Source organism: Periplaneta americana, chromosome 4, assembly GCF_040183065.1.
Source record: "Periplaneta americana isolate PAMFEO1 chromosome 4, P.americana_PAMFEO1_priV1, whole genome shotgun sequence".
Taxonomy (NCBI): Eukaryota; Metazoa; Arthropoda; class Insecta; order Blattodea; family Blattidae; genus Periplaneta; species Periplaneta americana.
Window position 1 is genome coordinate 151,765,476 of NC_091120.1, and position 18,213 is coordinate 151,783,688.

Genomic DNA, 18,213 nt, shown 5'->3' on the forward strand with positions numbered 1-18,213 from the left:
ACAAAGATTCGTCGTGAGATTACAGAGATTCGCCGTGAGATTACAGAGATTCGCCAAGGGACTACAAAGATTCGTCGTGAGATTACAGAGATTCGCCGTGAGATTACAGAGATTCGCCAAGGGACTACAAAGATTCGTCGTGAGATTACAAAGATTCGCCGTGGGATTACAGAGATTCGCCAAGGGATTACAAGATTCGCCGTTAGATTACAGAGATTCGCCAAGGGACTACAAAGATTCCCCGTGAGATTACAGAGATTCACCGTGAGATTAGAGATTCGCCAAGGGACTACAAAGATTCCCCGTGAGATTACAGAGATTCACCGTGAGATTACAGAGATTCGCCGTTGGATTACAGAGATTCGCCGAGGGACTACAAAGATTCGCCGTGAGATTACAGAGATTCGCCAAGGGAGTACAAGATTCGCCGTGGGATTACAGAGATTCGCCGTTAGATTACAGAGATTCGCCGAGGGACTACAAAGATGCCCCGTGAGATTACAGAGATTCGCCAAGGGACTACAAAGATTCCCCGTGAGATTACAGAGATTCGCCGTGAGATTACAGAGATTCGCCAAGGAACTACAAAGATTCCCCGTGGGATTACAGAGATTCACCGTGAGATTACAGAGATTCGCCTTTGGATTACAGAGATTCGCCGAGGGACTACAAAGATTCGCCGTGGGATTACAGAGATTCGCCGTGAGATTACAGAGATTTGCCGTTGGATTACAGAGATTCGCCATTCGATTACAGAGATTCGCCGAGGGACTACAGAGATTCGCCGAGGGACTACAGAGATTCGCCGAGGGACTGCAGAGATTCGCCGAGGGACTGCAGAGATTCGCCGAGGGACTGCAGAGATTCGCCGAGGGACTGCAGAGATTCGCCGAGGGACTGCAGAGATTCGCCGAGGGACTACAGAGATTCGCCGAGAGACTACAGAGATTCGCTGTGGGACTACAGACATTCGACATGGGATTTCAGAGTTTCGCGTGGGATTACAGAGATTCGCCATGGAATTACTGAGATTCGCCGTGGAATTACTGAGATTCACCGTGATATTACAGCTATTCGCAGTGAGACTACAGACATTCACCATGGGATTTCAGAGGTTCGCCGTGGGACTACAGAGATTCGCCGTGGTGTTACTGAGATTCTCCGTGGAGTTACTGAGATTAGCTGTGGAATTACTGAGACTCACCGTGAAATTACAGAGGTTCGTCGTGGGACTACAGAAATTCGCCGTGGAATTACTGAGATTCACTGTGAAATTACAGAGATTCGCTGTGGGACTACAGAGATTCGCCGTGAGACTACAGACATTCGACATGGGATTTCAGAGTTTCGCGTGGGATTACAGAGATTCGCCATGGAATTACTGAGATTCGCCGTGGAATTACAGAGATTCGCCGTGGGATTACTGAGATTCGTCGTGGGACTACAGAGATTCGCCATGGAATTACTGAGATTCGCCGTGGAATTACTGAGATTCGCCGTGGAATTACAGAGATTCGCCGTGGAATTACAGAGATTCGCCGTGGAATTACAGAGATTCGCCGTGGGATTACTGAGATTCGTCTTACAGTTGGGAAAAACTTAAGATAAATCCAAAACGGGTATGCCTAATCAATCCAAGTGGTATTCGAACTCATGCAGTTTCGGATCTCGAGTCCTACCTGCTATCCCCGAACTCGGCGGCTGTCTGTTTAAGATATGTGGATGACTTACCTGATAAGTGAAAGCAGGGACTTTTCTGAATCGGTGAGTTTTTCCTTGTGGGGTGAGGCGTTCAGCTCGCAGATTAACTTCGGAAGACAAGAGTTCTTTATGGTGGCCATCAGGTGAGAGCGGGAGGTGGCAGCTGGAAAACAAAAGAAAACAAATCAGTCATATTGCTGTGTGTATTTGTGTCTGTATATAAATGGGAGTGTGAGTAGTAGCTTCATACGCCACCGATCTTTAGATCAAGTCTCGTGTTCACTATCCGTAATTTGGCTGAAACTGTTGCATCCCTCCTGAACGCCTCTTTAGCCGAACGGTCAGAACTTTTTCCACGCCAGAAACTCCGATTCCTTATCAGTCTGAGTAAAATTGTCGGTTGCAAAAGACTTCAGAGTAGATTTTCTAAGAGAACTTGTGTTCACTGTTGTCATTGCGGATCGTATTCTGTCCTAGGGCGTACGGAGATAAGGTTAGTTGTTCATAGATTATATTGGCGTGACGTCATGTTTGGCGCGTGGCACAGGTACTATTAGGGAACACTTGCATCTTGTTTGTGCTGCAGTTGACTTTATAGGTTATTCGCTATTCAAAACTAGACCTCGGAGACTGTTAAAATGTATTCTAATGATAAAGATTGATACTACGATGACCTTTCCTACAATTTGAATTATGTATTTATTTACTTACTTATTTATTTAATTATTTATTACAGCATTCTATATTCACGTTATGGCGGATTTGAATTTGTTCGTTTACTGTATTTTTACTGGTACTACCAGAGTTAAGGGTTAGATACAGCTTACAGCAGTAAAATTTTTAGAAATATTCAACATTTTTTTCCTCCATTACTGTATCTTGCACAATAATGAAAATTGGTATGTATAAAACACTCTCCTTCTGCTATATGAAAAAATATTTTTAAAATAAAAAAAAATAATATATATATATATATATATATTTTTTTTTTTCAAAATTCATAATGGTGGTAGTTCTCTGTGCAGTGATGAAGCTTTTCCCCCATAAACTTGTTAACTTTTTCATGTTCTCTCTCTTTTATTTTATTGCTGAAACTCAAGTTTACAATATCATGCTCTTTCGACTATATTCCTTAATAAATAATATTTTTTTTTATTTTGTGTTAAAAGAATATATATATATATATATTTGACCATTTCTTAAATGAATTTATTTTTATCAGACAATCTATCAAAGATAGAGAAGTTATCTTGCATCATATTGTAGATATGACAGGCATAAATATGCACAAAAAATTTCATCACAGAATGTTGGCTAGTTTTTTAGTTATGTGGGAAACGCTTCATCACTGCACGGTGAACTGAATTTTAAAAAAAATATATATTTTTTTTAAATCGTAAAAATATTTTTTCATATAGCAGAAGGACAGTGTTTTACACATACTAATTTCAGTAATGGAGGAAAAAAATGTTGAATATTTCCAAAATTTTACTGTTGTAAGCTGTACCTAATCCCTTAAGGCCAAAAGGTCTTCTCTCTCATTTTTTTTATTTTATTGGGTTATTTTACGACGCTGTATCAACATCTAGGTTATTTAGCGTCTGAATGATATGAAGGTGATAATGCCGGTGAAATGAGTCCGGGGTCCAGCACCGAAAGTTACCCAGCATTTGCTCGTATTGGGTTGAGGGAAAACCCCGGAAAAAACCTCAACCATGTAACTTGCCCCGACCGGGATTCGAACCCGGGCCACCTGGTTTCGCAGCCAGACCGTTACTCCACAGGTGTGGACTTTCTCTCTCTCATTCAACCAGTATAAAATTACATAGCAAATATAAATAACATCAGTACAGAAAACATTGGAATAATAGTAATAATAATAATAATAATAATAATAATGATGATAATGACAATAATGATAATGATAATAATTGTAAGAGCAAAATGTAGATGTGTTAAGTTACATGTAATTCTAAGAGTTAAACAATTACAATTTAATGTTAAATAAGACAATTTAGATAGAAGCAATGACTGACATAATGAAGGAAATTTGATATATTAAAAATACAAAACTTATTCTGCAAGAGTAATATTTGAAGAAATATATTTTAGAGAAGAAAAGCAGTCTTTCTGATAGTCGACTTTTGAAAGTAGCCAATGTCTGACAGCCCTTCACACTATGTACGCTATCACAAAAATGAAAGCTTACATTGATCAAACATTATTTGAATGGTTTAGAACCATAGTGGGCCAAGCGCCATTTACTAAAACCGTAGAAAACAAGGGTTAAAATGAAGTTATCACCATAATTCAATGGAAGCATATAGCAAGTAATATAAAGTATACACATTCAAACGAAATTATATGTCAATCTTCATTAAACTATGGTATTCACTTAACTTTAACCCTTGCTTTCTCCGTTTTTAATAAATGGTGCTTGGCCCACTTTGGCTCTGAACCCTTTATTTGCACTACATAGTGTTCTGCCAAATGATAGGTATTTCACTGCAAATCCAGAATTCTCCAATCTTTCCAAGAATTAAAAAATACTCAAATATTATGTCTTTTTTTTAAGTTCAAGGGTGGGGGTTTAAACCCGGTAAACCTCCCCCCCTTGCGTACGCCCCTGGGATAGTAAAGGCCCATTCACAATGAAAATTAGACATAACCGTAACATAAACACAGAAGTTTGCGCCCAGGCTACCAAATGGGATCATTCACAATGATTCACATAAGCATTGACATAAACATTACCGTAAGACGTTAACAAGAAAGGTTGCAAACTCCAAACTTTCATGCTTATGCTTACGTGATTTGCAAATAGAACATACTCGTGGAGCGCTGAAGTATACGACAGAATATGAGGAAATGGTATCGTTGTTATGTTTGCATGGTTACCAAATATGTTTGCTATTATGTTTATGTTCCCATCGTGAATGATGGTATGACTTCTTGATTTTACCGTAACGTTTATATTCTTAAGTTAACGCTTACGTTATGTTTAATTTTAATTGTGAATGAGCCTTAATAGTGATGGTGGCAATAGCGGTACATTTTGCGTACTGTGAAATTCTAGCAATAATAGCTATCGTAAAATACAGTAAATATATGGGGTTTAGTTTGTCGCAATAATGTAGCTCTGAATACTGGAATACAATGCCAGATCACAAATTTTTGTGTACCAGCTAGCTAACTAGGAACGGGTTGTGCAAATTGGTATAATTATAAAAGAAACCAGTATGTATTTTGAACTAGATTGTTCTATGCCTTTAAATGTTACGCACCCAGACATGTAAATTGCCTTTGAGGAAAAATGTAAATAAAACCTCATTGTTAAACATCGTAATGTCGACACCGTTCTATATTATACGGGTGGGCGCTCTCGTGGGACATTAGAGTGCAATGGGAAAGTGTGCAAACACGACACTTCACCGCATACAGATATAATTCCATTCCGGCAAGAGGCCTGACGAAGAATAACAGGATGTTACATCACGTAAATGTGAGTTACGTGACGTTGAAATCAGACGATCCGTCAGGAAACAGACGAGAAAGGAAGGTAGCGATAATGAGTGTTCCTTAAAGGCAAGTCAAGCAGTACTGTAAGTTTTAACACACAAATGTTACATTTCTTGTTACTACGTATATAATGACATCAGGAGAATCATTTCTTTATTCTGTGGAACTAGGCCCTGTATCTTACATCGAAAGGTTTTGTAGTTTTGTAACGGAATTGTTCTCGAAATGAAATTATACAGAGAATAATCTTGAGAAATTTATACCAAGAAGCATTGTCTACGAATGAGTTACGAAAGTTTTTGAAGAACGGAATCAATAATAAACTGTAGAAAGTATATATATATATATTTATAATTAAAATATGTCTTCATAAACCTATTGATTTTCCATCTCAAAATTTGTTTCTAGACTTTAATGTACTTAACGTAAGACAAATTTATTATATTGTATTAATAAAATTCACACATAAAAATCGAAATAATTTTGAATTGTATTCTCATAGTTGTGAAACAAAAGGTATGAATTCTTTAAGATTGTTTGAACCAAAATGCAACACTGTTACAGTATTTAATCATAGTAGTAATTTAGGCCCAAGAATATATAACAAATTTATATTTAAATATCCTAATCTTGTCAATTCGAATAGTTCTAGTATTAAATTTAAAAAGTTATGTATGTATTTTATAAAAATTGAAAAACTGTAAATTTAAATTTATATACTATAATTGCAAATTGTATTGTATAATTATTATTTATAATTGTATTGTATAATTATTAATTTCAATTCAGGAATCCGCCCCTGAGCACGAGTTTTACTCTTTCAGGGGCGAGCTAAAGTTTCTCTGTATATTTTATATTTTATGTTACAATTATTAGCAAAATAATAAATAAATAAATAAATATAAGATTATATACTACGAAGTAATACGTTGGATGTAAGACATCAAACTTATACAGTGACATCAAAAACCTTTTCCTTGCATTTTTAACAATTTCTTTATTGTACCTATGTAGTAGGGTGTATCGAAAAAATTAAATTACGAAATTAAAAAACATGTAGTGCGGAAAAGTTGTCATTATATCTAACAATTATGCACAAAAAAAATTAGAGCTCTAGATTAAATTTTCACCGAGGCGCAAAGCCCTCCAAGTTTTGTAGAACTCACCAAAAACTTGAAAAAATTACGCTCTGTAATACTGAATATTAAGAACGTTCAGCTGTTATAAATGTTTGTATAGATGACTGAATAGACACTTCCAAACTGGCAACCCAATATACTTCAAATCAGGATGCGTACTGCGTAGAGGGAGGGAGGGGGTGAAGATAAGGGTTGGTTAATACTTCTGCTTCTGTCACAATTTCCCTGTTTTCTATTCGTCAGTTTCTGTTCGTCAGTTTCTCCCGAGCCTTTGCTTGTAGTACAGGGACATCATTTTATTTTTACTTCAATTTTTATTGTACCTGAGTCTTGAATGTACTTCACTCCCACCCCTTCTACTAATGAAGTTCAACCGTCCTCCACACAGATCCAAGACTGCATATACAGTCACAATAGCCTTACGGTCATAGTGAACAGTACGTTCCAAAATATGTTTGCGTTTTCCAGTGACGAAAGAGCTTTCAATATTGAATCATTTTCGCACAGGTACTGTCGTCCATTTGCCTACGTCGTATCCCGGTTTCCTCCACCAGCTTTTAATCGCCAGCTGGTGGCTGGGCTGTGTTAGCTCTTTTCTGAAAACATTTATTTCTGTTAGCAGTTAATTGGACGTCTACGTAATATTATACTACTATTTAAAATAACTTAAATAAAAGGGCCTCGTTAAGTAATTAACTGCCACATGATTTCCTCCCTTTCTACGACCCTATAACATAACCACTTGGACGGACAGTAGATAGTATGTCAGAGTAATTTTATCTTTTCGGATCGGGCAGAAGTGAAGATTGAATTTACAGTACGTAAGGTACTTTTTTATAGAGTGCAGTAGGTACAGAATTATTTCAACATGAGTTACTCGTACGAAGGACGAAACTGGTAATTGGGATTAGGTACAATAGTCTATAGTGCGGTAATATACATATTAGAACTGAAGCCTGTATCGAAGTGAGCTGCCACCATTTTAAAAAATGTGTTTAAATATCCATATTATGATTATTTTTCAATTTAACTTCATTCTCTATATTGTACGCTAATGTGCTGTGGACAGTATAATATACACTGCATAGTGAATACGTCCACATGGATAGCTCAGTTCGTTAGTAAAAACACTCATTGTTAATACTGTACTGTATTTTAATTAAACAAAAACCTAATGAAAATTATCAAACTCAAAATCGCGATATTTCCTAGTTTACGTAAATGGATGAACTACTTTTCTTCCCTCCTATATCTAGTAAAGTGATTTGTTTGTACATTACGCCAGTATCATCGAACTCAAGTCGTGGAAGGGGTGTAGCAAAGGTATAGCCAGGTTAATATTAAAAATGTTAGTAAAAATAAAATGATGTCCCTATACATTGTATGTGTGTTTTGAGTGTTGCATATTATGCATTGTATGGGTGTTTTGAGTGTTGTGAATTTTTTCTAATGGCGAAATCTTCAAGAAAGAAGACGTTTGTCAAGGCGGAGGGATATTTTTGTTGCCCCAAAGTAATTGGATAAAACACTCCCGACATATCGAGATGTAATGAGGTATATTATCTCTTCACTCGCTTAGAATTAAAAGGTTAAGGAAGTAAAGAACCTGCAGTGCATGTAATGCAGAGAAAAATTACATATAAAGTAGTGAGTAGGCTACATGGAAACGCACTTCGATTCCTGTCATACTTTTCCATGAAAACAATAACAGATATGATATTAAATTATCATAATAAAGTGAAATAGTGCTTTATGCAACGAGCCTATAATGATAGTAATTAAGAAGCGAGTATGGATGTTTATGAAACGAGCGCAAGCGAGTTTCATAATTTTCATACGAGCTTCTTAATTGCCATTATAGGCGAGTTTCATACGACTTTTTATGCTCGACCATATTTCTAACTTGAAATTATTCATTTTATTTGTATCTAACTGACCTTGAGCAATACCTCGTAAATTGTGAGATGTGCGCAGACGCGAAAGTATTGATTTTTTCCGAGGAACAGATGTCCACATTGACCTTGATAGCCTATAAGCACCTACAGAGTAAACTAAATATTAACTTTGATATAACATTGAAATTAAATTAGACATTGAAAAACGAGGTGACAAATTGAATTTATTTGAATATTATTTACAATTAACGCTAATTATTATAGTAACAGAACATAACCTTCTGCGACAGTATTGGATTTCCAGCCTCCGTGACTTTTCGCTAATTCTCTTTCGATTGCATATCCGAGAATAATCGATACTTGCGGTTTTATAACGGTACAAAGCTGACTTGTCATTGGCTGAACACCTGTATGCTGAGTTGTCATTGGTTGAACACCTGTACTTTAATGAGTAGGTGTACTTTAATGACATGTATTAAAGGACTGCTACCAGGTGTATAATTACTACATTTCGGCATGGTCGAGCATAAAATTTATTTAAAAAAACCCAGAAAATCTAATTAATCTAAACTGGACTGTATGAGACGTAACAGTCTAAGACTATTTGATATTGCAACATGCAAATGCCTTGACTTTGCGAACTGGAAATGTGAACAGTCGTGAAAAGTACCAGAAAAAAAATTGCTGGTCGATCAACGGACATATAGAAAATAACGATTGTAAGTCTGGACAATATAGTAACAAAAAAACTGCAAAAAACAAGAGGAAATGAGATCCATGGAACGTAAAAGAAAAGAAGAGCTGCCACCTTTTTCTCCAGAGTGTACCATACAACAGAGTAGCTCATCGGGAGGAAATAATTCTTCGAATTCGGATTTAACTTGAAAATATCCGCTGAAATCTACATCAAGACCTGGAAGCTGAAAATGCATTTCGCAGATGAGAATTCCTCTGCCAGCAGTTTCTAAAATTACCGATAAAACGGGTGTCTGTATGAAAAGTAGCGGCAATTGCCTCTGCAGTGTTAGAAGATCTTAAACTAGTATCTACTGTAAAGAGGACGAAAGCAAATTAATCTCATAAAAGCAAAATTTAACGAGAGATAAAGAAAAATTGTAGTGCTGTCCTTAAGAACGGATTAGGAGAAACAAAATTTCTCCAGGGTATTTATTTCGACGGAAAGAAAGAACTCGATAGCAGTCATCTCTCCGTGGTGAGTTCTGGGTTGTTACAGCCTATAAATATTGTTAAGAGTTCTGTACAGTTATCCGGCTACTTAAGTAATATTAAACATTTTAAAGGAACAGAAAATATGAGAAATGTGATGAATATTACAGTCTATAGTAAACAAAGAACTGCGAAGTTATTTAAATATAGATTTAAATAAAATTTCTAAACTTTAAAGCTAATACGGCCCTGCTAGAAATCTTCGTATGAGTACCAAATTTGGTAAAGACAATAATTAACATATAAGACAACTTTTTAGACCCCCACTTTTTTTAATTTCTTAAAAAATTTTAACTCCCGATTTCGATACACCCTACTATGCAGTGTCACTCCTGAATATAGCGAATACTGTCCACCTGCAAGCGCTACACACGATTCATGGGAGCTACTGTACAGATAGAGCATGCGGCCATGCGTCTGATGAAAGTATAGGATGAGAAAAGGTGTCGCTGGTATTGGAATAAAAATGCAGTGATACAGTGAGTCATTAAGAAATCAACAAAACACATTTTATTTTATGTTAAACACTTACGCTATGTGCCTGAAACCGACATGTGGATATGAAATAAAAGTTTAACATAATTTCATTAACAAACAAAATGAATCTCTCGAGATTATAGATTTAAGAATTCCGTAAGAAATGCCCGTTTCTGCAGCCAATCATTTTAAGGACTTACGAGGACTCTTCTGCATTTTTCTTTTACATTTGCAACCAAATCTGATAGTTTTGTAGCCTTTCCAACATACCTTTCCCGTTCTGTGCATGTGGTTTCTCTAAATATACTAACCAAATTATTGAGATTTCTGCGGAAGTTTTCAGTGATTACATAATCAGGAAAACGATAAACAAACTGTTCTTCTCTTACTTACTTACTTACTTACTTACTTACTTACAAATGACTTTTAAGGAACCCGAAGGTTCATTGCCGCCCTCACATAAGCCCGCCATCGTTCCCTATCCTGTACAAGATTAATCTACTCTCTATCATCATATCCCACCTTACTCAAATCCATTTTAATGTTATCCTCTCATCTAAGTCTCGGCGTCCCCAAAGGTCTATTTCCCTCTGGTCTCCCGACTAACATTCTATAAGTATTTCTGTTCTTCACAGTCTTCAATATTATACTTCCAATTTCTAACCCCATCCTTGAAGTATACTTCAATAAGAAAAGCTCTCTGTTGCACAGAAAAAGCAACAATGTCTTCGAAATACTTTATACCACTATATGTTACGTTGACAACAGACACACAGCAACTGAATGTTGTACCCTTTCAGACTGGAAATAACACAGCGAGAGCGTTCCGACGGTTGCCTCGGTTTATAAGCATGTACCTGCATGGTATAGTCAAAAAACAAGATACAATAAAAATGTAAGAAAAAGTTTTTGATGTCACTCTATTCCTCATTAGATCTGTCGAAATACCGCAGCCTAAGCAGGATCGGAACATTTTAAGACAACATTTGAAAAAAAATGAATAAACCACTGCTATCTCAAATTATGATCAGTTGATGTCGTTGGATTTTTTTCTGCGGAGTCATTTAAGAACTTGGTAGACGAGACATCAGTAAAACAACAAGAAAATTTCATGCCACGTATCATTGTGACTTGCGACGTAATTAGAAATACACCAGACTCTTTCAATGAGCCTGATAATTTTAGCAGAGGCGTTGAAACTTACGTACAGTAGGTCCTACTATAGCCGAAGACCTTCATTTGAAACATATAGATCAGCCAGGTTTGTGGAAGATAGTTATAACTTGAAGAGGATTTCGTGATGTATTTATTTTGATATTGAAGCTTTTTATTTTATATTCCTGGAGGGAATATAATAGGTAGAAGTCTTCAGCAGTGGAAGTAGTATTATTTTGCAAATTAAAGAATCTCAAATAATGACGTGATCTATGCCATTTTTTTTTACAAAAAATGTAACGTAATAAATTTGTTATTTAATTTCTTCGTAAGATGTGTAGGCATAATATGAAACTGTGTCATTTATGTAGACCGTTTATTGTTAATCAACGTGTTTATCTTATGTGCAGGCTTCGAGATTTGGACCCGATACAATAAGTTTACTGTGCATGTTCTATAGGTTGTTGACTCGCTACAGGTAGCGAAAGGTAGAGATGTGTTCAGGTAACAACGTTGCTGTTTAGAATAGAGTACGGTAGTATGGGGAAACACACACATATGTACATTCTGAAAGTAAATATACATTACACAATGACAATGTCAAAAGAATGTGAAAAGCATATTTTATTCTCCTGGCTTTTACGAATATAAGCATTTATGTTTATTTATACACAGTGTTAATGCTGGAAATAAACATGTAGCAATCTTAATTTCATTTATCCTATTGGTCGTCTTTAGGAAGTGCAGTTACAGTACCGAATTGCAATGTATTACAAGGTACATTCTCAGTGTCTCAAACGTAAATATTTTTCGCTTATCTGCCAAACAAAGTTTGTACTATGAAAAGCTATGCTCTACGTCGCATGCCGTGATAGGAGCAAAACGAGAAAACCTAACATCATTGCAGTCTCTAAGAGACAGTCCTTTATTCTCGGGTGACTCTATGTCCACTAATTTGCTGTTTATGTTACATAATGTTCCATATCCGTTATTTTTACATAAAATTGATTTCCACTTCTGTTTTATACGTTGAGTAACTGGTGTACAGTACTTGGTGTCTCATTAATTCTTTATGTCATTTCCTCAACTAATTTGAGGGCTTCTGGCATCTCTTGCTCTGACTTTTCTAACCGTGTAATAGTTTCAGACACAGTTTGAAAATGGGTTTGTATGAAAACCAAATTATTCGTCAGAACCTTCAAATCCAGAGCTTTAATTATTCTGATTGCAAAACTGTCGTCACTCAATGTGTTGATTATCTGCACAATTGTACGGTAATATTTGGCATAATAAATAGGTGCATTAAGCCATGTACCCCATCTAGTAACAACGAGCTCTGGAGGTAGAGGAAGAGTGTGCACTAGTTTCTTGAATTTCGCAACCGTCTTTGCGTATTTGTTGGCATTCATTTTACAGTACCCCCACCCACTGTAAGCTTTACCACTATACTGAGTACGTCGTTATGCGGATTTCTCACTGAACTGCTCTATGGGGTCCGAAGTCTCGAAGCCTGCTTATGTAAATGTGTAATGTGCTACTTCAGATGTATACAGGATGTAAGGGGTATAAGTGCCATTATTTTAACTGGTGATTGTTCATGTCATAAGGAAGAAAAAATGTCCTCAATTTTTTTATAATTGCATTATTTAACTAATTATTAAAGTTCACAGTATTAGACGTTTGGCAACGTTCCTAGATAGGGAGGAGGGAGTTTACAAGTAAACAGTACAGCTCTAACGGATACATACATACCGGTACAAAACAGAAGCTCTGTTCTAATGCAGGGGCGGACCGTTGTTTACATAAAACGAACAGCAAATACAAACTTTCAATCTCATTAATAGAACTTTATGGTAAATTTCCATTTTATTTAACAATATTGGTCCCTTTTTTATTGTACATCTAAAAAATAAACAATAATGGTTTACTGCACAAAGTCACACGGACTTTTTTTTTAATGCATCATTTTAATCTCGTCCGCTTCCATAAAGCATTATAATTTTTAAAGAAATTTCTGTTTGCGTGATTTTCGAAGCGAGGTAAGAAACTCCCAGTTTCTAATAATCGTTGAGAAACTGTACAAAAGTTCGGCGATTAGGTAACCTTCATTGCGGAAAACATTGACGGTACATCCTTCTTGCCTCACTTGAATTACGACGACTTTCTCCATAAATTACTAACATATGATATTCCTAAACTGTGAATGACATTGTAAGTTGTTTATCGAATACCTGATACCGAACTGTCTTCCGCTCGGCAGTATACCTATGGACAGGGAGTTTGAACTCAGCTGACTCGTACGTACGTCTGTGCAGAGTACTGCCTGCTCAACACGTTGCCACGTCTCTCACGCTAGAATATTAACAAATTTAAGCATGCCATTATATTTAATTTCACGAAAACGTAATAGAACACACAAATATGTATTTAAACTAATATGATCTCTTTCCTAGATATATCTACTGATGTAATTGTTTTCGTAATTTTACAAACGATAAAAGCACTGTACTCTAACCACGAGAAAGTCTCAGGGGAATGAGACGCAGCGGGGCAATGCTATGAATGAATGTTGATGTCATAAGATAGTGATGTCAAAGCAAGCGCATTGTTCTGACCTTGACGTCGTGCGCGGGCATTAAGCGCTAGGTATGCTAGGAGGAATAAGCAGCCTGTTGGATTAAGAAAACAGTGGTGCACAAACTTCAAACGGAACGTGAAATTTTATGTCGTCGTTTTTATATGGTTTCTTTCTGTTTGTTATTTTCTATATTGTCTGTAAAACAAAAATACTAACACCTATTTCTTAGCCTAATATTCCAGTTGTGTTTTAAACGTTAATAACATAATAAAGAGTAAAGAAGAAATATTCACACAAATTCCATAATAACTACAACTATACTGTAGTGATGGGCGAAGTTGTTCTTTTCCCGGAACAGTTCCGACGGTTCCGGTTCCGAAAAAATACTATGTTCCAAATAACAGTTCCGAAATAACAGTCACCAGTGGTGATGAGTCGGAGTCGTTGAGTCGTTCAAACGAACGGTACAGTACCCTCCCTCTTCACCATAGACAAATAACACCATGCAGCTCACACTGGAGCACTCATAGGCATGACATAGTACACATTCTTATCTATAGATGGCACTGCAATGCACATTCGAATCGATTTTGGAAAATTGCTGTGCATGCGGACAGAACTCAAAAGCTTAATGTTAGTAATTACCAGGGAACGGATTTATATGGACTAAAAATATATGAAATATGTAAATATATATGTAGTTATTTTTACCAAAATATGGAATTAAATATGGATTTTTACCAAAATATGGAATTAAATATGGACTTAAAATTATAAAAAAATGACTATGTACGTTAAATATTGGTACATTTTAATCAAACTAAACAAAAAATATAATGGACGTACCTTATCTTCCAATGTAGTTTCAACAAAACACAATTTTTATTGTCTGTTACCATAACAATAGGTTACAAACATTTCTTTCAAGTGCTGAAAAGTGAATCTTCTTCTATTGTCTCTGAGGATAGATTTATACTGACTAAAAGAGCGTTCGACGTCACAAGAAGTAACTGGTACATAATTCAATTTCACAATGTCTGCTGGGGATAAGTCCAAGTTAATCTTCACTGTTGATTCACCACTCATCACAGCAACAACCTTTTGTAGTTCTTCATATCCAGGGTTTTTTGAAAGTACAGTGTCCACCTTAGCTCTTACTGCATCTGCAACTTTACCTCTACCACGATTCAGTTGTTCCACAGTACTATTTATAATTTCAAAACTTTCAGATAGTGAAAGGTGCCTATTTTGGAGACTTTTGAGCGTTTTTATGATGCATGAAAATGTATGCTGAATGTGAGCTAAGTCATTCTTCACACTTATGTCACAGGTAACTGTTTTCGCAGTATCAATTGAGACTGCATCTTCAGAGTCCAATGCAAGGAGAACATTGTTAATAGAGTCTATATGTTCGGCATAATATTCAACTGCTTCTAGCCATGTACCCCATCTAGTTAAAATTGGCTTTGGTGGCAATGGAATTTCAGGGTACATTTCTTTCAACACGTTAACTCTACTGGGAGCTTTGAGAAATACTTTTTTCACTGATGAAATCAACAAATCTACTTTAGGGAAATTGTCTCTGACCACTTCTGCCACACGATGAAATGCATGCGCCACACAAGTAAAATGAGTCAATTTAGGATATACAACAGATAATGCTTGTCCAGCTTTGACCATATAAGGGGCAGCATCGCTAATAAAGAATAACACATTATCGTACATAATACCCTTTGGCCACAGGATACCCATAGCTTCGTTGAACAGTTTAACTATAGTTTTGTTATTGCACTTTTCTAGAACATCACAATGTAAAAGAATTCGTTCAGAATATTGTTCACTTAACAAACCGATAACTACATTACCAACAAGTCTACCTTCTTTGTCGGGAGTCTCATCAATGGAAACCCAAATTGAACTATCTTTAATTTCATCTCTTATCTTCTGTATTGTCTCATCGTAGATGGATGGAGCATACGTCTTCCTAAGTGTTGACTCATCCGGGATTGTATGTTGAGTATATTTTTCAAGGAATTCCCTGAAGACCTTATTCTTTAGTTTGTAGAGAGGAATATCAGCAGAGATGAGAGAACGGCACAGGTCGATGTTAAACTCAGATCTTACATTCGATGTTGTTGGTTGTGTTAAAAACAATTGTCTCTGCTTGGAATTTAGTTGTTTGTTGGCCTGATGTTTACTAGTTGTAATGTGTTGTTGCACCAGGAACTTTTGTGTAGATGATACTGCACACTGACACAAATTACAAAATAATATTTTATTGTCAGTTGATAAACCATCTTCTTTAAATTCTGAAATGTAACTTGTTAGTTTTGATTTTAAATTGACTGAATGACGTACTTTTGGCATATTTACCGTCTTTATAGTATGATTTACAAAACTGAACCTATGTGTACTCTGACTGGCATTTAACTGTTGAGCTGCACAACTGAAGTCTGTTAAAAATTTTAAATTAAATTAATACAGTTTTGTAACTTACTTTCCCATTGTTGATAGGACTGCTAATTTTCAAATAACTCTGATGTTAAAGGGATTACTGAACATGTGTTTAAATCTCTATTGTTGAAATGTATTTTTAAAAGTTAATGGAATTTTGTTTTGTTTTATTGTTAAACCTAATATAATATGGACTGTTTTATATGAAATATGGAAAATATATGGAAATTAACGAAAATATGTACTAAACTCTAAAATATAGAAAAATATGGAAAATAAAAGTAGGATTTTTCAACCCTACACATTGTGAAACATAAAGATAATGCAAAATATAAATTATATTACCTTTATAAGTAAATATGTATTTACATATAAATCCTTTCCCTGGTAATTACACAGCTGTTGACTACACGGACAGAATACAACACTTTGTTTTCGTACATAAAGTTATAAAGACATGGTAGCCAACTAAAAAAAATAACAACATTTAAAACATATGGTATGTAATTTCTGTTCTCTCTCTTACATAATAAAAAAAAAAAAACAAATCATTAATTTTTATTTTTACTTTTCTTAATGCACAGTTATAATAATAATAATAATAATAATAATAATAATAATAATAATAATAATAATAATAATAATAAATATTACAATTTCATAAATAAAAAAGATATATATTGGCAGTACTGAAACCTGGAAACCCCGCAGTGGGTTAGTAAAATGTTGGAATCGCATCTTTACCAAAGTGTAATTTAAACTTCGCATTAAACATCGCTCTCCAAATCAGTACTTATATGGGTAGTTTCCAACAAATAATGCTACAACATTTTTGTCGTTCTTGATAACAGAGAAGATAGCACAAAAACTTGTGCTTGTCAGACTTAACCTCAACAAACGACATACAGACATTGTAACTAAACCACTCATTACCATTTACGACTTTAACCTTTGTATAGAATCAGCTGATCAATGAATTAATAATAGTATGCGTACTTTATGACTTTGTAGAATGTTTATAAAACAGAATTAGTCAACTAATGGTGAAATAAACCATAAAGCGGGAATGAATATTACAGATTATTAAATACTTGCTATAACATTACAGATGATTGGCCAGTCTTACAAATGTTGATATTAAAGTTCGCGCCACCGCAAGGATTTCAATTTCCATGCGCCCCCCTCCAACCACGTGAGAGTTTCAAATACCAACTTCATCCAACGAAGTTACAAGTACAACATAAAGAACAACGAGAACAGTGTAACTGCTGCTGTCGTTGGTTCATCGGAACAAGCTCCGACGTTCCGACTGTTATCTCGGAGTCGGAACATACCTTGTGCAACGCGGTACTGCAAGCCCGCAACAGCTGGGCAAGTGAGCAGCTCGGAGTCGGAACACTGTTATTTCGGAACAGGAGGTTCCGACCTACTGTTCATTTTTGCAACAGTTCCGAGACCGGAACAGTTCCAAAATAACTGTTGTGTTATTTTTTACCCATCTCTACTATACTGTACTAAGTGAATTAAACACATCATTCATAAAGAAAGTGTTATCCCAAAGAAAAACACTGAATATGACATGATTAGTTGAAGTTGATATTGATGGTATCTTTAGCCTTATAAAAGTAATCAAAACAATATTATAGTACAAAGCAAAGTTGTCTAGGTAAATGTTTTAACTGTAACTAATATTACATAATAAAATTCTTATCGCATTATGCTTTTAGGTGATATCGGTGCGCAACTTTCTGTTATCAGAATATTAAATTATCTCTGAATCTGCTGAATCTATAGAGCTGACGTTTTACCAACACTTAGGCACATATCTTTTGTTTGTGATGTAACAGTATTTGCTTTGTTAATTCATTTCCTTACAAACATTTTCCATGCGAATATTTTCAAACATTTTAACACACTATCTTCAGTAATACGTATTTACTGTACGATATATTAGATTTACGAAAACATTGTTTTAGTACCTGTAAGGCTACTGAACAAACATATCTGAAAATTTCACTTTTCTGTAAAAAAAAAGTTGAGAAAATATTCCTTTTGAATAAAAAAGCAA

At 35.5% G+C, this 18,213-nt stretch overlaps 1 protein-coding gene across 1 annotated transcript in view; it reads right to left on the reverse strand.

Moving 5' to 3' along the window:
* The window catches only part of geko, a 73,470-nt gene that overhangs the window by 19,928 nt on the left and 35,329 nt on the right, over positions 1–18,213 (reverse strand). Inside the window, exon 2 of the mRNA XM_069824169.1 lies at positions 1,732–1,864. Within this exon, the coding sequence (XP_069680270.1) occupies positions 1,732–1,864 (133 nt within the window). The remainder of the gene's footprint in view (positions 1–1,731; positions 1,865–18,213) is intronic.